General features: G+C 42.9%; 1 protein-coding gene and 1 pseudogene across 7 annotated transcripts in view; both read right to left on the reverse strand.

Annotated features, from left to right (window-relative positions):
- RGPD4 (RANBP2 like and GRIP domain containing 4) overlaps positions 1 to 24,309 on the reverse strand; it is a 69,959-nt gene that overhangs the window by 41,933 nt on the left and 3,717 nt on the right. For 4 of the 7 annotated variants that reach the window (XR_014839377.1, XR_014839376.1, NM_001444659.1 and 1 more), the window contains 7 exon segments: positions 17,797 to 17,864; positions 16,255 to 16,366; positions 15,408 to 15,560; positions 9,157 to 9,387; positions 8,685 to 8,830; positions 5,290 to 5,482; positions 1,607 to 1,691 (listed from right to left, as the gene is read on the reverse strand). Coding sequence is in view for 4 of the 7 variants with exons in the window: in NM_001444659.1 (NP_001431588.1) it covers positions 1,607 to 1,691; positions 5,290 to 5,482; positions 8,685 to 8,830; positions 9,157 to 9,387; positions 15,408 to 15,560; positions 16,255 to 16,366; positions 17,797 to 17,864 (988 nt within the window). In the remaining 3 variants the exon portion in view is untranslated. 7 annotated transcript variants of the gene reach the window in all.
- Positions 10,775 to 12,555, reverse strand: LOC146404652 (tubulin alpha-1C chain-like; annotated as a pseudogene).

Genomic DNA, 24,309 nt, shown 5'->3' on the forward strand with positions numbered 1-24,309 from the left:
TAGGGGGTTTGAAGGGAAATGGGGAGTGACTGCTAATGGGTATGAAATTTCTGTAGGAGGTGATGAAAATATCCTGAAATTAACTATGGTGATGATTACACAACCCTGTGAACATACTAAAAGCCACTGAATTATACACTTAAAATGACTAAATAATATCAGATGTGAATTTTACTCAATCAAGCTGTTAAAAAAGATTTCTTGGAGTAATTCTGCTGGTCAGTCAGATTTGGTTTCTACCAGACCATTATCCTGCAGAGACAAATAAGCTCAGGAAGGCACAGACCAAAGACAGTAAAACACAGTTCCTTTTACCAACTGTCACATCTGCAAAGGTAGAAGGGAGACCTAAGGCAAAAGCAAGAGATGACTCCTCCAAGAACTCAAACATCCACTTCCCACAAAAAGTAAGCTATGAGCACTCAGGGTGGCAGCACATATACTAAAAATTGGAGCAATGGCCCCAGCACAAGAATGACACAAATGTGTGAGTGTTTGGTATTTTTACTTTAATAAATTGTAAAAAGTGGAGAAAAGATAAATAGAGAAAGGGAACAGTGATGGGGGAAGGAGAGAACATGTGTAAGTATTTCAGGAGAAAATAAAGATCTCTTCTCATGAAAGAAAAAAAAAAAGCTGTTGGACAGAGGAACAACATCAGCCTTGACCAATAGTCTACCTACAGACCAAAGGCTACAGCTACTTTAACTTATGACTATTTCTTAACTCTCGAAAAAGTCCCTTCAACTTTATATCTTATGGATAAATTTTCTTAGGCAGTCTTCAGTTCACTGTCTACATGAACATTTTCAAGTGTCTCCCTCACGAAAACGAAGGCAGTATGTAACAGACCTTTAGGGTCAATTCCAAAGAGTCAAACCTGGGATTAAGTTTATAAACTCCAAGAGCCTAAAAGAATGTGACTATGTATACCTTCTGCCTTCCTTACTATACTGTCAGTTCCTTAAGAGAGAGATCCCTATATTCTGCATCTTTATATCCCCTACAATAATATCTTATAAGCAAATGATGTTATATGGTTGGGAAATCAGTAACCTACTCTTACTCCAGGAAGTGCCTTAAAATATTCTGGATGGAGGCTCTAGCAGGCAGATTACAGCGGGGTTAAGGAATTTCTCTGTCCACCCAAGAGCAAACAATATCAAGAATACACCATTTCGGGAGTTCCTGTCAGGCTCAACAGAAACGAATCTGATTAGTACCCATGAGGATGCAGGTTTGATTCCTGGTCTCGCTCAGTGGGTTAAGGATCTGGCACTGCCATGAGCCGTGGTATAGGTCGCAGGCGCAGCTCAGATCCAGCGCTGCTGTGGCTATGGCATAGGCCAGAGGATACAGCTCCAATCTGACCCCTAGCCTGGGAACCTCCATATGCTGCGGGTGTAGCCCTAAAAAAACCAAAACAGAAAAAAACAAAACAAAACAAAAAAACCCATTTCTTCTAATTCTTGACCAATAAGGCAAAGAGAAACAAATGATTATGAGAAATTATCTCCTGAACAGAAGGAAGATACTATTATGAGATATGCTTGGAGAAATTTTTTTTCTTTTAAAAATAAAAAAGTTAGTTATGCATTACTATTACCTGATTGGCTCAGACGATCATAGGCCATCATTTCCAGCAGATTTTGTCCAGCTTCTTTTATCAATTTAATCTTTGGTCTTGGAACCTAATCATTTTAGAATCAAAAATCTTAATTTAGTGACACTCACATTTCTAATAGTAAGATGTTCCTATCTATGACACAACCTTTTTTCCCCTTCTTTTTGGCCATCCCACAGGATACGGAGTTCCCGGGCCAGTGATCAGATCTGAGCTGCAGTCTTGACCTACACCACAGCTGTGGCAATATCAATCAGATCCTTAACCCACCGTGCCGGGCCAGAGATGCAACCTGCATCCCAGCGCTTCCAAGTTGCTGCCAATCCCATTATGCCACAGCAGGAACTCCTACACTGTACTTTTTTGATAATGAATAAACATCCCATGTTTAAACTGAGTTGGAAACACTGGGAACCAAGGAATTTAGATATCTGTGAAAGATGCCTACAAAGTACACTTCTGAGAAATTACTTTCTACTAAAAGCACTGTCTAATGACAGCTGGGGAAATGGGAGGACCTGGTCCACCCTGCACACCAGAGAGACGTTGGCTCTCTGTGACCTGCAGCTAGAAATGCCACACTGGGGACAGCACATTCCCAGAGAATGCATAATCTAAGACACCAATGGGCTAACTGGGACAACTAAGAGAGTAAGAGGACTCCCAGCCATGTCCTAAAAAGAGCTGAAGAAGTATGAACAGAATGGTATAAGGAGATGATAGCTGCCTTCAGATATTAGAAAAATTATCTTGTTAAAGGGCTAGACTTTTTTTAATACTGCCCCCCCCCAAAAAAACCCATCAATAGGTAGCAGCTTGAAAAATATTTTTACTCCACATAAGGAAATACCAAGAACCAAACTATCTAAAAATGCACCAGGCTATTTTGAAAAGCAGCAAATGTCCATCACTGAATGAATGTTCAGTCCCAAACAATGACCACTTACCCAAGACATCCCAAAAATAACTCTAGGGAGCTCCGTCGTGGCTCAGTGGTAATGAGTACGATTAGTATCCATGAGGACGCAGGATCAATCCCTGGTCCCACTCAGGGTTAAGGATCTGGCACTGCTGTGGCTGTGGTTTAGGCCAGCAGCTGCAGCTCTGGACCTCTAGTCTGGGAACTTCTGTATGCTGTGGGTGTAGCCCTTAAAAAACAAACAAACAAACAAACAAACAAAAAACAAACCTATAGGGATGATGGGTATGACTGCTGTTAAACCTCTAATGACTTTCTTAATTGACAATGGGAGTGTACTTTAGTACAATCTCTATGAGGTTGGAAATTCGGCAAGAGCTCTAGAAACTATAAACATATAGGTCCACTTTGATTCTGCCATTCTTCTCAAGAATTTATTCCACCCCAAAATTTTCACATGTGAAAGGGCATAGGTTAGACATTGCAGGATTATTTTGAGGTGGCACAGCAAAAAAGTAAAACCTGGTATCTTGGTTTTAGGGAACCAGTTCAAAGAAACCCAAACTACGGGTACATTCATAGAATGAAATAATATGCAGCCATCAAAAGAAATGAAGATGCTGGGAGTTCTTGTTGTGCCTAAGCAGTAACGAGCCCAACTAGTATCCATGAGGACATGGGTTCGATCCCTGGCCTTCCTCAGTGGGTTAAGGATCGAGCTAGGATGCAAGTTCAATCCCCGGCCCAGTACAGTGGTTAATAATCTGGTGTTGCTGCAGCTATTGGCTTAGGTTGTAACTGTGGCTTGGATCTGATTCCTGGCCCAGGAACTCCATATGCCATGGGAGGGGAGTAGAGGGGAAGGAGGCGGGAGAAAGAAAATAAATAAATAAATAAACAAATAAGGCTAATGTTTAAGTTCCCATTGTGGCTCAGGGGAAACAAACCCAACTAATATCCATAAGGATGGGGGGGTGGATGCCTGGCCCTACCAGTGGATTATGGTTGGCATTGTCACGAACCATGGTGTAGGTCTCAGATACAGCTCAGATCTGAAGTTGCAATGGCTCTGATTTGACCCCTAGCCTGGGAACTTCCATATGCCGCACCTATGGCCCTAAAAAAAATTTTTTTTAATTTAAATTGTTTAAAAAGGCCATTGTTGGAGTTCCCATTGTGGCGCAGTGGTTAATGAATCCGACTAGGAACCATGAGGTTGTGGGTTCGATCCCTGGCCTTGCTCAGTGGGTTAAGGATCCGGCATTGTCGTGAGCTGTGGCATGGGTGGCAGACGCGGCTTGGATCCCGCATTGCTGTGGCTCTAGCATAGGCCAGCGTCTATAGCTCTGATTAGACACCCAGCCTGGGAACCTCCATATGCTGCGGGAGTGGCTCAAGAAAAGGCAAAAAGACAAAAAATAAATAAATACATAAAAAGGCCATTGTTTAGAACAGTTGACTGTGTTTTAATAATACATTTATTTTAAAAATCCATTAAAAATAAGAAAATTGTCAGCTACTCCAGGATTCTATAAAAATATTAATCCTAAGAACATTTTAGTGCTTAAATTTGCAAATATCATTAACTTCACTAATTTGCACTAATAAACATATAGTCTTGATGAGCCAAAATGCTTCTGCTGAGCAAAGAGTGGCACTTAACAGTATGAGCTGAATATAAGCAGGTCTTTAAAAGATGGAGGAAACATGAACTAGAAGAAGGAACATGCTCTACACATAACTCTACAGTGAACCCCTTTTAATAATCTTAAGCAAAAGATTATTCTCTAAAGCTGATAATAACTTTTACAAGTCAGGCTTAATGCATTTTTTGGCAGACTCTTCATTTTTCTTCACTTCAAAATTAATGCAAGAAAACATTCGAACTACACAAATGGACAGGGGAAGGACAGGAGCCAGCAAGCATCTCATTATCTAAAATAATTCTGACATGACTCCATGTCACATTCTCTGTATAAAAAAATTTCACGTTTCCAAAGATGAATAAATATACTGCTACATATTAAATATAATACACTGGCATACACACATGACATATGGGTGTTCTCAATTGTTTGTGGTAAACACACTCTCCTCTCATAGCTTACAGAATCATACCCACAAACTTGCTTTCTTAGGTTTTTCTCCAAGTTATAAGTATCTTTTTCGACCAAGTTTTATCCATATTTGAGACTAGTTCCTTATTCCCACAAATGGCAGAGTAAAAAGATCAAATCCTTTTTTTTTGGTCTTTTTCAGGGCTGCTCCCACAGCATAAGGAAGCTTCCAGTCTAGGGGTTAAATGAGAGCTGCAGCTGCTGGCCTACACCACAGCCACAGCAATGCAGAATCTGAGCTGCACCTGTGACCTGTGCTACAGCTTGTGGCAATACCAGATCCTTAACCCACTGAGTGAGGCCAGGGATCAAAACCACATCCTCATAAATACTAGTCAGGTTCTTAACCCACTGAGCCACAACAGGAACTCCGGAAGATCAAATTCTTTAAACTGAACTTCCAAAAAGTCAGAGCAATGCCAACTGACACCAGCAATGCATCAATGTATCTGTTTCAGCAGCCTCACCAGTACTGTAATAAATCTTTTTATTCCTCACCCATCAAATTAACTAGTTTTAACTTGTACAGATTTATTCATATTTTCATTATGTACCAGCCACATCTCCATGTGAAATACAACAAAGTGTCACCAAAATGTCAATCACATGCAAAATTGGATGTGAATTACCTGAAATGCTATGAGATAGCACAAGGCAGCCAGCTCCGAGAGCGCCCGCCACTGCACATCACTGTGCTGACCCATCTTCAAAAGCAGAGAGCCAGCATGCATGTAGAAATGTCCTTTCATTTCTAAGAAGGTATCTGAAAGTTCATCGTTTCCACCCACACAAGATTTCACAGACTGAAGAGCACTATCAAAACTGTAATAGTAAAACATTAAATAGGTATTAAAGTATTGCATTGTGAATAATCAGTTTGATCTTAATCCAAAATAAAGAACTTTATTTCAAGCTTCATCTTCCTCATTCTAACTTCAAATAATTCGTATTCTCTATCTGATGAATTATGAATCATCTAGTGCTCATTATTCCACATACTTCCTATACTTCAACCTTAAGCTCTAGAATGATGTCGTCTTCTCAATCATATGGTTTCATCACTTAATTCAAAGTTGAAATTTCTCAAATTAAGCATGTCATTTTCAAATTACAAGTAACTAAGATATTTGCATAATCAATATCACAACTGTTCTTCTTACTGTATACATGACTACAGTTAAACTGTATCTCACTACTACTTGTAATCTATGTACTAATTAGTGCTTTTGAATCCTAATTGTCCTCAGAATCTTCATCTTGTAAGAAAATCAAAACCAAACACTTAACAGAAATGTGAAGGATGATTTTAAAGTATGTTATAATGAGAAATCTGAGCAACAGACATTTCTTCTAGCATTTGAGGTCCTGGGACCCCTAGGTCTCAAGACCCCTCCAGGGTATCCATGAAGATAAAAGCACTTTATAGTACTACTAAGAAACTTTTTTTTTTTTTGGAGTTCCCGTCGTGGCTCAGTGGTTAACGAATCCAACTAGGAACCATGAGGTTGTAGGTTCGATCCCTGGCCTTGCTCAGTGGATTAAGGATCTGGCGTTGCTGTGAGCTGTGGTGTAGGTTGCAGACATGGCTCGGATCCGGAGTTGCTGTGGCTGTGGCATAGGCCGGTGGCTACAGCTCCAATTTGACCCCTAGCCTGGGAACCTCCACATGGTGAGGGAGCAGCCCAAGAAAATGGTGAAAATGGCAAAAAAAAAAAAAAAAAGAGAAAGAAAAAAATTAATTTTTTTTACCCTCATTTTCTCATGTGACCAAAAGTTTGTTTGTTTGTTTGTTTTTGCTGCTATTTAGGGCCACACCTGTGGCATATGGAAGTTCCCAGGCTAAGGGTCAAACTGGAGCTGCACCTGCTGGCCTACACCAAAGCCACAGCAACATGGGGTCTGAGCCGCATTTGCAATCTACACCACCACTCACAATGCCAGATCCTTAACCCACAGAGTGAGGCTGGGGATCAAACCCACAACCCCATGGATCCTAGACAGATTCATTTCTGCTGAGCCACAACAGGAACTCCCCAAAAGTTTTTAAGTATATAATCACCACCCCCTCCAAAAAAAAAAAATCCTAAATATTTTCTAAAATAAAAGTTCAACCTAGTTTTTTTTGATGCTTCCCTTACCTTACCCATCTCAAGATACTAACTCCTTCCTCAAGAAAACTACCGGAGTTCCCATTGCGGCACAGTAGTTAACGAATCCAACTAAGAACCATGAGGTTGTGGATTCGATCCCTGGCCTCACTCAGTGGGTTAAGGATCCGGCGTTGCCGTGAGCTGTGGTGTAGGTCACAGACATGGCTCAGAGCCCACACTGCTGTGGCTCTGGTCTAGGCCGGCATCTACAGCTCTGATTAGAACCCCCTAGTCTGGGAACCTATGTCATGGGTAGAGCCCTAGAAAAGACAAAAAGACACACACACACACAAAAACAACTACCTACCCTCTACACTCCAGTGAAAAGAACTTCTTCCCATGCCAGAGGGAGAGTAAGAGTTAACTTCTCAGACAAAAGGAGTGTAAGCCACATTTAGGAATGACAAACTTTCCTATCAAGGCCCTGTACTAACTTGGCTCTGCAGTCACACCACCTCCCATCACAAGTGCTTAGCTCCACCACTGCAGTGTGTCAGCAGCCACAGATAACACACAACAAGGAGGCATGGCTGGGTCCAGTGGAACTTCATTCACCAGGCAGCAAGCCTTGTTTGGCCCACAAGCTCTAGTCAGCCCTCCTCTAAACTAACACACAAATCCAAATGATATTTTTGTTCAACGGAATTTATTTCAATCAGGGAGTTCCCATCATGGCTCAGTGGTTAACGAATCCAACTAAGAACCATGAGGTTGTGGGTTCGATCACCGGCCTTGCTCAGTGGGTTAAGGATCCAGTGTTGCTGTGAGCTGTGGTGTAGGCTGGTGGCTACAGCTCCAATTCAACCCCTAGCCTGGGAACCTCCATATGCCGCAGAAGCAGCCCAAGAAATGGCAAAAAGACAAAAAAAAAAAAAAAAAAAAGAATTTATTTCAATCAACTGGCGATACTGGTCCTCAAAATTAAAACACAGGAAAACAGAAAAATCATACCCTCTATTTCACTTGTTTCTAAGCTAAACCTGAAGTGTTTTCTGAAATACCAGAGATGCTAACTGCTTATACTACAACATCTGACAGATGAAGTTTATTCTCTCGTTTTTCACTTAAGATGCTATCATTTTTTTGGAGTTCCTGTTGTGGCGCAGTGGTTAACGAATCCGACTAGGAACCATGAGGTTGCAGGTTCGATCTCTGCCCTTGCTCAGCGGGTTAATGATCCGGCATTGCCGTGAGCTGTGGCATAGGTCGCAGACATGGCTCGGATCCCATGTTGCCGAGGCTCTGGCATAGGCCGGTGGCTACAGCTCCGGTTAGACCCCTAGCCTGGGAAACTCCATATGCCGCAGGAGTGGCCCAAGAAATGGCAAAAAGACAAAAAAAAAAAAAAAAAAAAAAAAAGATTTTATCATTTTTTTTTTAACAAAATGGAAAAGCAGTTACAACCCTCATTTTCAGGCTTGACTCTTTATTAAGCATGACAAAACTAGATACTGGACTATAAGAATAATTTAATCAGAATTCCCATTGTGGCTCAGCGGGTTTAGGACCCAATGTTGTCTCTGCAAGGATGCAGGTTCAATCCCTGGCCTTCATCAGTGGGTTAAGGATCTGGCATTGTCACAAGCTATGGCACAGGTGGTAGATGCAGGTGATTCAACCCCTGGCATGGGAACATCCACAGACCACAGGTGCAGCCATGAAAAGAAAAAAAAAAAAAGAGAGAGAAAAAAAAAAGACTAAATAATAATACAGTGCTCTAAAAATCAAAGTCACACTAAACCATTACAATATCCCCACAAAAGAAGACCCTTTTTAAGTAGTTCATATTAGCTCTCACCTCTGGATACACTACAGAAATAACAACGCAATCTGTCATCTACACTGAAGTACTTATTCTCCACAGGTTGACTTACCTTTCCAGTAACTCCCTGCTCTCCTGAACATCTCTTGTGGACAGTGTAAGGAACATTAGGTTACCATAGGCCACAAGTAAGTCCCTATTGGTCGCTCGCCAGTTACTGTCATCTGACTCCAAACACTCTGAAGATTCCAGATATTCCTGGTTTGGAAAAAGAACTCTAAGTTACAAAACTATCACGTTACAAAACATGACATGTTTTATGCCTACAAATTCCACTGTCTGTTCCTATACTGTAACTCCATGTTGCTTTTACATTACCCTATAAAAACATCCCCCCAAAATGTTGGTCATAGTAATCTCTCCACTCCACCTATTATAAACTGAACCATGCTAGTAAAAGTCTCCATTCACAGCTGCTAGACATAAATTAAACAAATTTAAGTCTTGGAGGGCAGTGCTTAAGTACAAAGGGCTACATGGTAACTGTCTGAATCGAAGTGTGAGACCCAACAGTTTTTACCTACCTTAAGGGTCTGTACCACACAGGAATTCCACTCTAAACTTGAACGCAAGGCCATGTTTCTCTCTGCCTTGTGGCAGTGGCTCACAGCATCCTTCAGTCTCTTGTCCGAGCGATACAGCTCTACCAATCTGATGTTCACATGGACATCATCAGGTCTTGAGTAAAGTTCTGACTGAATCAAGTCGAACAGTTTATTCCATCCATCTTCACCTTTACAATCTAAAAGCCGTTCCTATTTTTAAAGAACCGTTCATTAGAGAAACATCCGTGTAATTCTAAATGCATCAAAGGAATTCCACTTCAACACAGTGGGATCAGCAGCATCTCTGCAGCACTGGGACACAGGTTTGATCCCCAGCCCAACACAGTGGGTTAAAGGATTCAGTGCTGCCGATAGGCTACAACCATGGCTTGAACGTGATCCCTGGCCTGGGAACTTCACATGTTGTGGAGCGTCTAAAAATGAAAAAATTAAACACATCATGGCTCCTATAAATACCAACCAACTATGTCGAGCTTTAGTAAATTCCCCCCAGGAGTACCACCCTACACACCTCTTTAGCCCCTTCAGAGTCACTGCCAGCCCAGAGGCTAAACCTCCAGAAATGTATGTGGAGAGAAACATAAGGAATAACACAGCAGTGGTGGCTGCCTGTGCTCAGCTCAGAGACTGTTGGCATGGCCACCCCACATCCTCGCACATGGTGGTTGCCACCCGCCAGAAACCCGGAGTCTGGTTCAGTCTCTGCCCCTCTGGAGCCCCTACTGCTCTGCTACCTTCTCAGTCCCCACCTTCTGGCCTCACTGAATGGAGCGTCACTTCTCTGCTAGTCTACACACACAGGGGGTAGTCTGCAGCCTCCAGAGCACTTCCCTCCCCACCACCGTTCTCTAGAGGACTGCCATCCAGCTGCTCCTCCCACTCCTCATTATTAGCACTGGAATGGAACCAGCTTTCTTCATCCCTAACAGCTGTCACTGTTCACAGCAGCTCAAAGATGCACAAGATGACAGCCTAGCTGCTCCACTCTTTAAGGCCCTCATCCCTGCTGTTCTGTACCCTAGCCTCAGCCATCCATTTGGCAAAATCTGTATTTTGATCAGACACCCAGACCACTATGCCCCTCACTCTCCCACCTCACTGCGGGCTCACGCACCCTCGCTGCCAATCTATTCGCCTCCACCACCTGAAGAGCTCCTTCCAACATGCTGGCATCACCAAGTGTTAATTTTCCAAAAACCCACACTGTCCTTCTCTATCCAGCTACAGTGCCCCAGTGGCAGTGCCACCATCAATGCGCACGTACAGACTCCTCACTTAACGCCCTCTACCTCCCCTGGAAGACCTGCCATCGGCTTTCTCTGGGCCTTTATGCTCACAGCTGGACAAACGAATGCAGGGCGGCTGGGAATTTGGGAAATCACAACCAGGCTGACTGGCTCAGGCCTGTAACTGCAAAATGTCAAACCAGTAGTGCCTAGGAAAAGACAATCCTATTTTACTTTTTTTTTTTACATAGGAAATAGAAATACCACTTTTATTGACATAGGGCCACAATGAGCAGCTCCACAGAACATAAATAAGACGGTCCCAAGAGTGTAAGATCGCAGCAGAAAGGTTAATACTCTCCACCCTCATCCTCTCCCAGAGCACTACCCACTCCAACCTCCTCATAATCCTTCTCAAGGACAGCCACGTCCTCATGGACCTGAGGAAACCTCCTTCCTCCATGCCTTAACCTATGTACAGTGAACAAAAGGCATGACTGGCACACATCAGGTCCAACCTGGGCTCCAGGCAAGCCTGGGCCTCAGTGACAGCTGTGGTGTTCTCAACATGCACACAGCCCACTGTACTTAGGCCAGGTCTCCACCAGGGACCACAGTGGGAAGCTGGTAATTAATGCCGACTTGAAGCCAGCAGGGTACCAGTCCACAAACTGGATGCTACGCTTGGTTTTTTTTTTTTTTTTTTTTTTTTTGTCTTTTGTCTTTTTGTTGTTGTTGTTGTTGTTGCTATTTCTTGGGCCGCTCCCGCGGCATATGGAGGTTCCCAGGCTAGGGGTCGAATCGGAGCTGTAGCCACCGGCCTACGCCAGAGCCACAGCAACTCGGGATCCGAGCCGCGTCTGCAATCTACACCACAGCTCACGGCAACGCCGGATCGTTAACCCACTGAGCAAGGGCAGGGACCGAACCCGCAACCTCATGGTTCCTAGTCGGATTCGTTAACCACTGCACCACGACGGGAACTCCTACGCTTGGTCTTAAAGGTGGCGATGGCAGCATCGATGTCTTTGGGAATCACATCGGTGCAGTACGACCAGCAGTAAGCCATGTGTTTCCATGGTAAGGGTCATACTTCACCATCTGGTTGGCTGGCTCTAACCAAGCATTAGTGATCTCTGCTACAGAAAGCTGTTCATGGTAGGCTTTCTCAGCAGAGATGACAGGGCCTAAGTGGAAAGAGGGAAATGGATGCAGCGACAGGGCATCAAGGTGGTCTGGCATTCTGTCAGATCAACGTTCAGGGCTCCACCCAACCCCAGGGAAGCAGTGATGGAGGACACAATCAGCTAATGACGAGGTTCAGAGGAGTGTAGGTTGGGCGCTCAATATCGTGTTTTCTACCACAGATGTCATAGATGGACTTGTGGCCTACCATGAAGGCACAATCAGAGTGCTCCTGGGTGGTGTGGGTGGAGAGGATGGAGTTGTAGGGCTCAACTACAGCAGTGCAAACCTGGGGGGCTGGGTAAATGGAGACCTCCAGCTTGGACTTCTTGCCATAATCGACAGAGAGACGTCCCATAAGCAGGAAGGTGAACCCAGAATCAGTTCCCCCACCAGAGCTGTGGAAAACCAAGAAGCCCTGGAGGCATGTGCACCAGTCAGCCAGCTTCTACACTGGGTCCAAGACACGGTCAATGATCTCAGTACCAATGGTGTGGTGACCCGGGGCGTGGTTATCGGTACCATCTTCCTTGCCTGTGATGAGATGCTCACGGTGGAGGAGCTGGCGTAGGTGCCAGTGCAAACGTCATCAATGATTGAGGGTTCCAGGTTGACTAACACTGCCCTGGGCACGTTTGCCAGCACTCAAGAAGGTGCTGAAGGAGTCATCTCCTCCAATGGACTTGTCACTTGGCATCTGGCTATCACGCTGGATGCTGTGTTCCAGGCAGGAGAACTCCCAACAGGCACTGCTGATCTGGACACTAGCCTGGCCAACGTGGATGGGGATGCACTCAAGCATGAGTGAGTCTTGCAGGATTCCACAGGGCTGGAGGAACTGAGGGGACAGCCACAAAGGTCTCCCACTGACCGGCTACCACGGGGTCCAGGGAGACGCAGTCCTTTTTTACCTCTGACACACTCATTTTCTCCAATTCCTGAAGAGTTCACTTCATACTCCTCCTCTTTCCTCCAACTCTCACTTTCAACTTAGGATCACAGCTCATCCCCCGAGGGGAAATGGAAGCTACCACCTATAAGCGCCACCATACCTTCTACGCTCACTCACCTCCCTGCTCACGCCACTCAGCACAGACTGTGCTCTCCACTAGCGCCCTCTTTCCTTCTGAATCATTTCACAAACTTACATTTGCCTGCTATAATGGCAAAAGCCCTAGACTTCAATTATATGTTTAAAAACAGGAGTTCCCACTGTGGCAACAGGGCCAGCAGCCTCTCTGTATTGTCAGGACACAAGTTCGACACCACACCTGGCACAATGAGTAGATTAAAGGATCCAGTATTACCGAAGCTGCAGTGTAGATCACAACTGTGGTGCAGATCACAAGTGTGGTTCAGATCTGATCCCTGGCCCAAGAAATCCATGTGCCACAGGGCGGCCCAAAAAGGAAAAGAAAGAAAGAAGCGGGGGAGAGAGAGAGACAATGAGAGAGAGGAAGAAGCAAAGAAGGGCCAGAAAACTATTTACTATAAATAAGCCTCAAATTTTAGGAGATACTGAATTACTCTGCTAAATAGTTATCAATCTCATGGATTTCTATTCCAAAAAATGGGGGGGTGGGGAGGCTCTGACATAGATTTAGTTTTAGACAACATCTTTAAAGAGTCATTAAAGAAAATCAAGATGCCTCAGAAGCATTTAACTTTTCTTACACTGCAAGAAAAATAAGTCCCTCCCATTATTTACATAGTTCCTAATGTCACTGTCACCAAATGGACTGTACTGTCACGGCCAATAAGAAAACTATGTTTGAGATATAAGACAAAGGTAATAAGATAAATCTGTACAATGATACCTAACATTTTAGATTAATATTTAAAACCCAAGTGTGCTTATCACAGAGAGGGAAAAAAAAAAAGTTTCTAGTTTTTAAAACGCTTTTGATTTATAAATCCGGGAGTTCCCATTGTGGCGCAGTGGAAATGAATCTGACTAGTAACCATGAGGTTGCAGGTTCAACCGCTGGCCTCGCTCAGTGGGTTAAGGATCCGGTGTTGCTGTGAGCTGTGGTGTAGGTCACAGCTGTAGCTCCGATTAGACCCCCAGCCTAAGAACCTCCATATGCTGTGGGTGCAGCCCTAAAAAGGAAAAAAAAAAAAAAAAATCTGTACACAATCATTCAATTTATTGATCTATAATAGCCAAAATCTGGAAACCAAAATCTCCCTCAAAAGTAAATAGTTAGGAGTTCCTGTCATGGCTCAGCAGTAACGAACCCAACCAGTATCCAAGAGGATTCAGGTTTGATCCCTGGCTTGCTCAGTGGGTTAAGGATCTGGCGTTGCCCTAAGCTATGGTGTGAGTAGCAGATGCAGCTCAGATCCCCGGGTTGCTATGGCTATGGTGTAGGTTGGCAGCTTACAGCTTCGATTCGATCCCTAGCCTGGGAACTTCCACATGCCACAGGTATGGCCCTAAAAAGACAAAAAAAAAAAAAAAAAAAAGGAAATGGGTAAACCATAGGACACATCCATGTGACAAGATACCACTCAACAATAAAAGGAACCAACTACTGACACACACAACCTGGCTGGTATCAAGGACATTGTGCAGGATGAAAAACTCACCCTCAGAAGATCACATGCTGCATGATTCTACTTCTGCAACATTTTAAATTACAAAACCATAAAGACAGAAGAAATGAGCAGTTAGCAGAAGTTAAGGATGATGGGATGGAGGGGTGAATGTGACCACAAAAGGGCAGCACAAAGAGCACCACCCTGTGCTGATGGATGGTTCTGTATGGCGACTGTGGTGCTGATTATGGAAATCCACACACACAGTAAGATGAAAATATACATACATGCACCAATGCCTAAATCTTGATTCTGATATTGTTATAGCTACACTAAGATGTAACCAACCACTGAAAGAACTGGATGAAGTATATTCAGGACCTCTCTGTACAATTTTTGCAATTTCCTAAGAAAATCTCTAATTTCAAAATTAAAGTTTTAAAAACTCTGTCAGAAACATGTATAAATGGCAGAGCAAGGGGGTCCTGTTAAAAATACACCCTGAAAACTGTTTGCCTAATACATTTGGAAAGATTTTTCTCCCCCAAGAGCCATTTTACTCAGTAAAGAATAACAATCAGAATCAGTTAATACGTTAGCAACAACTTGTAAGTACCTCTAACATACTTGAGAAACTGTCTTTAACTTTGGCCTGAAAACCTCACTATTCCATAAACACAGTCCTTTCCATTTTCAGGCAACAGTTCTTTAAAAACTTTTTAACTCTAAACTGTCATCACCCTATGGGTAATTTTCACCCAATGAAGCACAATTTTGTATCACTGACAGCTCAATTTAAATTGAGGAAACAGTAAAATCCCTACAATATGAATCACCCCAGGATAAATGTGGCGCCATCCCTGAGGCACACAGCGCGGCCGGCACACTGGGGTGCATGCATAGCCCATGAAATGGCTTTCACAGTAAAGCAACATCCATCACCTCATAGAGCTACAAATTATTCCTTCCTGTGATGACAACTTCTTAGATCTACACTCTTGGCAACTCTAAAATGCACATTACAGTACTGTTAACTGCAGTACCCTGCTGTACGTGACACCCCAAGGACTTACTGATCTTATAGAAGGGCGGGTACCCTTCTGACCCCCTTTCACCCACTGCCCACATGCCCAACCCCACACACACGAGTTTAAGACTTGCTCCTGAAAAGTCATTTAGACTCCAAATACTAGAAATAGCTGTATCTTAAGTTTTCCCCAACTGCTTTTATTATATGCTTTGTTTTGCTCAGTTTTTTACCTTTAGTTTATAAATTGCAGGACTTCCTGGAAAAAGTTTAGCTGCTCTTTCAACCCAGTATTTTGCTCTTCCATCACTAACATCATTTTTACAGAGCAATTCTGCAATCTTCAACACAAGATCTTTTTGCGTTGGGTTTAATTCCACTGAACGCTGTTATCAAAAAAGAAATCAGAAATTAGTAGGATTCCTAAGGTCCACACAGTCATACATAAAAATGTATCAGGTAACCTCACTGTCTTTCTACAGAGTTCCCATTGTGGCTCAGCAGGTTAAGAACCAGACGAGTATCCATGAGGTCGCAGGTTTGATCCCTGGCCTTGCTCAGTGGGTTAAGGATCTAGTATTGCTGGGCTGCAGCCTAGGTCACAGAAGTGGCTCAGATCCCAAGTTGCTGCAGCTGTGGTATAGACCAGCAGCTGCAGCTCCCATTCGACCCCTAGCCTGGGAACTTTCATAACTCTCTTTCTAAATGACAACATGTTATTTCAAGGTTGTTAAAATTTTGAAGCTGAATTAAATAAAAACTTTGTTTTTATTAGGTAAATGCAAAAAAAGGAAGGAAATACACACATAAGAATAGCATTTCTGACCACAGTAGACTTAAAATTTATAGGTATTTAAACTTCTTGTACAAGTGCTAACCTCCTAATGACATAATAACCTCTTAATAACCTAAAACTTTGGGCTAAATAATTTAAAATCTATTCCAAGCTGTTTCACATAATAGTTATGATTACCAGTGCTAATTTTCAAGACATCCTAAAACATATTTGAATTACTTATTATGTAAATCTGGGCATTATGCATATTAGGCTGTGCAAAGGCTATGTTTTATATAGTTTACCTTGTAACATTCGACAGCTTTGTCTATGTTTTCCTCTGCTTCGTAAAGAAGACCAAGAAATCTGTGAGCTTTGGGATCCCTTTCTTGCACATTAATATATGTAGATATATATCTGTTTAAAAATAGTATAAAAACAAATAATCTTTAAATTACCCCATTCAGAACTGTATTTAAATGCTGAGAGCATATCTTAAGCCAAAGTAACCAGTAACTAACTTATACTGTTATTCTAATTGTTGACTCAAACTATTTACTTAAAATAAACATCCAGGTAACTCACAAATATCCTGAAGAAAGAAACAGAAAGAAAAAGATAATACTTAAACACAAGCACCTATACAACAAACTCTGTTCACCACTAAACGCTGTATTTACCAACAGTTTTTCCCATCCCTACCCACTCATGAGAAATGAACACATAATTTTTTTCTGATTTGCATAGAAATTAAAAAGTGATTACAGGAGTTCCCGTTTGGCTCAGCAGATTAAGAACTCCACTAGTATCCAGGAGGATATGGGTTTGATCCCTGGCCTCGAATGGTGCAGTGGGTTAAGGATCCGGCATTGCTGTGGCTGTGGTGTAGGCCAGCAGCTACAACTTTGATTAGACCCCTAGCCTGGGAACTTCCATATGCTGCAGATGCAGCCCTAAGAAAGACGAAACAAACAAGTAATTATAGCAAAATTTCAATGCATGTAAATGCATTTATCATAAAGCAAAATACTAAAAGAGTGACAATTTCCAGTTAACAACTTAAAGGATATAATCCCTCCCCCCTTTTTTTTTGTCTTTTTGCTATTTCTTTGGGCCACTCCCGCGGCATATGGAGGTTCCCAGGCTAGGGGTCGAATCGGAGCTGTAGCCACCCGCCTACGCCAGAGCCACAGCAACACGGGATCCGAGCCGCGTCTGCAACCTACACCACAGCTCACAGCAACGCCAGATCCTTAACCCACTGAGCAAGGGCAGGGACTGAACCTGCAACCTCATGGTTCCTAGTTGGATTCGTTAACCACTGCGCCACGACAGGAACTCCAATCCCCCTTTAAACAAGAAAGTAACATCTAACAGGACTGTACCCAGCTAAAACACAGGAAATGCATGTGACTTCCACTCCTTAATTCAAGTGACAAATAAAAATTAGCATATTTTAGGCTCAATATTATCACAGGAGAAATTTTGTATTCTCATTACTATTTTCCAGCTGATAAAAGCAGATATCTATCTAACCAGGAAGAAATTAAGATATACGCACAGTTCTCTTTAACCCAGGGCAATCGTTAGAGAAAGTTTAATGCCAAATGATTTTTTGTCCTGGGTATATATAAACAGCAGACATGTAGAAAGTATCATTCTAAGCTTAATCTTCAAGGAATCCAGAGTGGCCCCTCAATCTGGTAGATAGAGTGATCAATCCCTTACTTCCAGGACATACTTAGAAAGAACTGCTTAAAAATGTTTTTTTATACATTTCAAAGAAGAACGTGAGGTAAACACACTGTCTTTAGAAAATTAAGGCATGTCTACAGCTTGGTACTTACTTTTTAGCAAGATCATATTCTTTAGCTTCATAATACAGCTTCGCAAAATAGAATCCTTTCATTGACTTCTAAAAAAAATTAAGAATTATTATACTTTCCATATTTTGAATTTTGCATAATTTTTCACAAGAACTGAAATCTATCCTAGCAAGATTAACATTAATATATTTTATTTTTGTTCACTTACAAGGTTAAAAAAATCACCTGTAGAAATGCACACATGTTCTAAAAGCCATGGGTCCATGTTTTCTAATTCTCATGAAACAAAAATTCAAGAACAGCACGATAACATCAGAAATTATGAATTTATATCAGCAAGAAATCTCAGAAAGCATGTGATGCCAGTCTCTCACATTACAAATAAGCAAACAGACAGAAACCCACTTTTCCAGGGTAGCAGAGCCCTCATTCTTCCTACCACATGCGAGCCTTCATGGAGACCTATGAGGCACTGGGGGTTCCCTGGTCCATTTAGCGACTCTCTGCCAGTCATTATCTTACATTTAAGGAACTGAAGAGGTAGAAATAAAAACTGGATTCTTCTGGTAATAATCCAAGTCCACACCCTGGCTCTTTTATTTCTACAGGATCCAAAGTCCAGAACACTGGGACTCACCTGAGCATGTTATACACACGTGACACAAGTACAGAGCCATCAAATACTTACTTTTGAAAACCATATAAAGACACAGAAAAACAAAAATCAACACACTAAGTGAAAAAAATCAATGTACAAAGCAACCGATGTTCTCATTTATTGATTTTATTCCTAAAAAATGTGGATATTGTGCCCACTATTCACCAAGCACCATTCTGGGCACTGGGGACGTGGCAGTGAACAATTGCTGTCTTCATGCACTAAGCCTGCATTTCAGGAAGGGTGACAAGCAAACAGTAATCTACATGAAGGCACAGAGATGCTATTTTACAGCATTTCATCAATCATTTACAGCACACCTCATTTTAACAAAGCTAAAAATCAGTATTCATCTCACAAAGCACTGTGCTAGCTAGCTGGCAGAGTTCCTTCTTTCTTAGTTGGTAATGGTGAAGGGGCACAAACAATGGCGTTAAATATTTTATAAAATGGAAGAGAAAACGGGTTGTCAGGAAAGGTCTCCTTAAAAGGATATTTGAGGAGTTCCACTGTGGCACAGTGGGTTAAAGGACTGGCAGTGCCTCAGCTATGGTACAAGTTGCAGTTGCAGCTTAAATTCAATCCCTGGCCTGGGAACTTCATATGCCAAGGGTGCAGCCTTAAAAAAAAAAAAAAATGGGGGAGTTCCCGTCGTGGCGCAGTGGTTAACGAATCCGACTAGGAACCATGAGGTTGCAGGTTCGGTCCCTGGCCTTGCTCAGTGGGTTAAGGATCTGGCGTTGCCGTGAGCTGTGGTGTAGGTTGCAGACGCGGCTCGGATCCCGCGTTGCTGTGGCTCTGGCGTAGGCCGGTGGCTGCAGCTCCGATTTGACCCCTAGCCTGGGAACCTCCATATGCCGCGGGAGCGGCCCAAGAAATAGCAACAACAACAACAACAATAACAACAACAAAAAAAGACAAAAAAAAAAAAAAAAAAAAAAGGGGGAGGGGGATATTTGACCAGAAACCTGATTAAAGTGAAGAAGTGGCTATCGAGGGCAGACAAGGCGGCAGATGACTACAATAATTTCATAATCTCCACTGTTTACTATAGCATTTCAATTTGTCCTTATGAAATCTTCAGCAAATACTCTTAAATCATACCCATCTTCCTGAAATACTCTTCTCATGACTTCAAAAGCAACAGACTCTCTTCAGTATGACTTCTACCCATTCCTTTCCCAACTCCTTCACAGGACGTCTTCCTCCTCATGCCCACGTCCCAGGAGCCAATCCCAATCCTCTTCTCTCAGCTATACTCATATAGGACAGACAATTCATCTCACCTAGACTACTGAGGATATGGGGATTTTGTTTTTCCGCACCCACAGCATGTAGTTCTCATGCCAGGGATCGAACCCGAGCCACAGAAGTGAAAACAACTGATGGTATGGTGACTCTCAAATATGTATCTCTGGCTCTCATCTCTCCTAAGCTCTAAACTTACACGCAAAATATCATCAAGACCTGTCGGATTCTACCTTCTAAATTAACTTAAGCCACCCTTTCTTTTTTGGCTGTAGATTCAGAAGTTCCCAGGCCAGGGATCAAACTCACACCACAGAAGTGACAATGCCAGATCCTTTAACCACTAGGCCAAAGACCTCCAATCCATCCATTTTTATACATCTCTACTGATATTACCAAAGCCCAAGCCTGCTATGCGCTCTCTCTCTGGGACTACTGAAAAAGCTAATTCCTCCAATCCCATCCCAAAAATCATTCATTCACCAAAGAGGTATTATATTAAACCATAACACAGGAGCTCTCATCGTGGCGCAGCGGAACCGAATCCAACTAGGAACTATGAGGTTGCAGGTTCGATCCCTAGCCTCACTCAGTGGGTTAAGGATCCGGCGTTGCTGTGGCTGTGGTATAGGCCAGCAGCTATAGCTCCAATTAGAGCCCTAGCCTGGGAACCTCCATATGCGGCCCCAAAAAGACAAAAAGACAAAAAAAAAAAAAAAAAAAAAAAAAAAAAAAAAAACCCACAGGAGAAAAAAAAACATAAGACAAACCACACTGTGCCTTTGTTTAAAAATTTAAATCCTTGTATGGCTCTCATTATTACACTTTGAAAGCATCCATTATTTCTCCAAAGATCAGCATGACGTGGTACCTGCCCAGGTCCCCCCACCCCCCTACTTCATCCACCCTTTGCATACTTTGGTCTGGCCAGTGACGAAAACCAGAGTGCATCTCTCCAACTACACCGGCCCCAAGGAATATGTTCAATTTAAACAAAAGCAACTGGTATTGATGTGATGTAATTTCTGTCCAGTCCTTTCAACGTCCGAGTGAAGAAATTCAATGAAGGTAAATAAATAACAGTGACTACAACTCTCTTAAGGTAGCCAAATGCCTCATCATCTAATTAGTCACATACGAATGAAGGACCAAGATTCCAACTATCTTAATCAAACAAAGGCTAGAGGACAATGAGTGTGACAGAATGAGCTGACAAGCAGGACCCTGTTAAGGGTGACTCTACTTATGTCTGGTGCATGAAGAGCTATGAAAAGCAGAGTAAACAGAAGGTCCACAGTGCCTCTCACCTCCCTCTACACCTTGGGGGCAGCAGAGTTGGGCCCAGTACACCAGACAAAAGCTAAGGAGAGAGAAAATTCCAGTGAAGCAAAAGGAAAAATTTCACTTTATCTAGATCTTCACCAGGATTAAAGACTCTGAAAGTGGATTCTCCCAATCCTTTCGACCTTTTCAGTTGTTTTTTCTTTTCTTTTCTTTTTTTTCTGTCTTTTTAGGGCCACACCGGTGACATATGGAGGTTCCCAGGCTAGGGGCTGAATCGGAGCCGTAGTTGCCGGCCTACACCACAGCCACAGCAACTAGGGATCCAAGCCACATATGACCAACACCACAGCTCACAGCAAGGCCAGAATCTCAACCCACTGAGTCAGGCCAGGGATCAAACCTGTGTCCTCTTGAATCCTAGTCAGATTCGTTTCCACCGAGCCATGACGGGAACTCCTTTTTTCAACTGTATGGCTGCACCCATGGCATATGGAAGCTCCTGGGTCAGAGACTGAATCTGAGCCATAGTTACAGCTGTGGCAATACTGGATCCTTTTAATGCACACCAGGCTGGGATCAAACCCAAGCCGCTGCAGTCAGATGCATAACCCACTGCGTCACAGTGGGAACTCCTTGACCTTTTTAAGTTTAAGCAAGAGGTATCATAAACCTACTTTAGGCAGCCAAACATTCAGAGACCTCACTTGGCCCTTCATGTCACTTCTTGCCATCCTTGTAAAGAGAATTCACCTACTACTGAATGGTTCACTCACTAACAGAGCTGTGTTGAGATCTGCACCCAGTGTGAGCAGGATTTAGACCTTCATGGGACAGGTTGGTTTCACTCTAATAATGATGGGTTGTTTCAGTGCAAGAGGAAGAACCACAGCTCAGACAATGGGGGCATAAGCTTTCCTGAGAAGCAACTGAGTCACGGCTGACATCAGTGAGGTTCTGACTGAATCCTTCTAAGATTCCCATCTAGGCAAGACAACACAGCAGCACAGTGGCATTTCAGGTGGCAATGGAACCAATAAAAAGAAACATGGAGAAGACTTAAATCTTTACTACTAAGTAAAAGAAGTCATTTTAAAAAGACTACATTCTGTATGATTCGACTATATGACATTTTGGAAAGGGCAAAACTATGCAGATAATAAAAAAATCAGTGGTTGCCAGTAGCTGGGAGAAAGAAGGGATGAGGAGGCCAAGCACAGAGATTTTGAGGGCAGTGAAACTATTCTGTATGACACAGTAATGATGGATACACATCCTTAAACCCACAGAATGTTCAACATGAAGAGGGAACCCTAAGGTAAACTGTGGACTCTGGGTGACAAGAACATAGTAATTGTAGGTTCATCACTTTCAACAAGTATCCTACTCTGGGGGAAGTGTTGACAATGGCGGAGGCCATGCACTTGTACAGCAGGGAGTATGAAGAAATCTACCTTCACTGCATTTCTGCTGTGAAACTACTGTTCTTTTTTTTTTTTTTTTTGTCTTTTGTCTTTTTAAGGCTGTACCCTCAGCATATGGAGGTTCCCAGGCTAGGGGTAGAATCAGAGGTGTAGCTGCTGGCCTATACCACAGCCACAGCAACACAGGATCCTTAACCCGCTGAACAAGGCCAGGGATCGAACCTGTATCCTCATGGATACTAGTCTGGTTAACCACTGAGCCCCAACAGGAACTCTGTGAAAGTACCATTCTAAAAAATTAGTCTAATTAGGGAGTTCCCACTGTTGTTCGGCAGGTTACAAATTTGACTAGTAACCGTGAGGTTGTGGGTTTGATCCCTGGCCTCTATTTGGTGGGTTAAGGATCCAGCATTGCTGTTAGCTGTGGTGTAGGTGGAGGATGAAGCTCAGATCCTGAGTGGTTGTGGCTGTGGTGTAGGCCAGCAGCTGCAGCTCTGTTTCAACCCCTAGCCTGGGAACCTCCATATACAACAGGTGCAGCCCTGAAAAGCAAAAAAAAAAAAAAAAAAAAAACCAGACAGACAGACAGAAAGAAAGGAAAAAAGTCTAATTTTTTTTTTTTTTTTTTTGTCTTTTGTTGTTGTTGTTGTTGCTATTTCTTGGGCCGCTCAAGCGGCATATGGAGGCTCCCAGGCTAGGGGTTGAATCGAAGCTATAGCCACCAGCCTACGCCAGAACCACAGCAACTCGGGATCCGAGCCGAGTCTGCAACCTACACCACAGCTCACGGCAACGCCAGATCCTTAACCCACTGAGCAAGGCCAGGGACCGAACCTGCAACCTCATGGTTCCTAGTCGGATTCATTAACCACTGCGCCACGACGGGAACTCCAAAAAGTCTAATTTAAAAAAGAATTCTTGGAGTTTCTGTCATGGTGCAGCAGAAACAAATCCGACTAAGAACCATGAGATTGTGGGTTGGGTACCTGGCTTCACACAGTGGGTTAAGGACCTGGCTTTGATGTGAACTGCCGTATAGGTCGAAGACGAGACCTGGATCTTGAGTTGCTATGGCTGCGTTGTAAGCCAGCAGCTGTAGCTCCAATTAGATCCCTAGGCCTGGGAACCTCCATATGCCATGGGTGTGGCCCTAAAAAGAAAAAGAAGAAAAAAAATTTTTAAATAAAAGAATTTTTTTTTTTTTTTTTTTTTGCTTTTTAGGGCCACACCTGCAGCACATGGAGGTTTCCAGGCCAGGGGTCCAATCAAAGCTACAGCCACCGGCCCACACCACAGCCACAGCAGTGTGGGATCCGAGCCACATCTGCGACCCACAGCTCACAGCAACGCCACATCCTTAACCCACTGAGCAAGGCCAGGGACCAAACCCGCAACCTCATGGTTCCTAGTCGGATTCGTTTCCACTGCGCCACGATGGGAACTCCAAAAAAAAGAATTCTTAACTCTAATTCTCAACCAAGTACCCTCAGCAAAATGAATCTAAGAGGATGTTAAAAGTATTACACACTATAATCGAATGGGATTTATACCAGAAATGCAAGGAGGGGCTCAATACAAGAAAATGAATAAATTAATACATCACATTAAAAGAGCAAAGGAAATAAACCACACAATCATCTCAAATGCTACCAAAAAAAGCATGTGACAAAACCCAATACCCATCCGTGACTAAAAATTCTCAGAAAACTATGGATACAAGGATTCTCTCAAAAAGCAAAGAATATCCACAACATTATAAAAGCCATTAGTGAAAAGCCCACAGCTAGTATCTTTTAGCAGTGATAAAAGATTAAAGGCTTTCCCCAAGATTAGGAATGCCTTTCACCACTTTTTTTTTTTAATGGCTGCACCCACGGCATAGGGAAGTTCTTGGGCCAAGGACTGAATGCAAGGCACAGCTTC

This window comes from Sus scrofa, chromosome 3 (assembly GCF_054392235.1).
Source record: "Sus scrofa isolate SSC_HxYL_T2T_F1_AM1 chromosome 3, Sscrofa_HxYL_maternal_Yorkshire_Landrace_v2.0, whole genome shotgun sequence".
Taxonomy (NCBI): Eukaryota; Metazoa; Chordata; class Mammalia; order Artiodactyla; family Suidae; genus Sus; species Sus scrofa.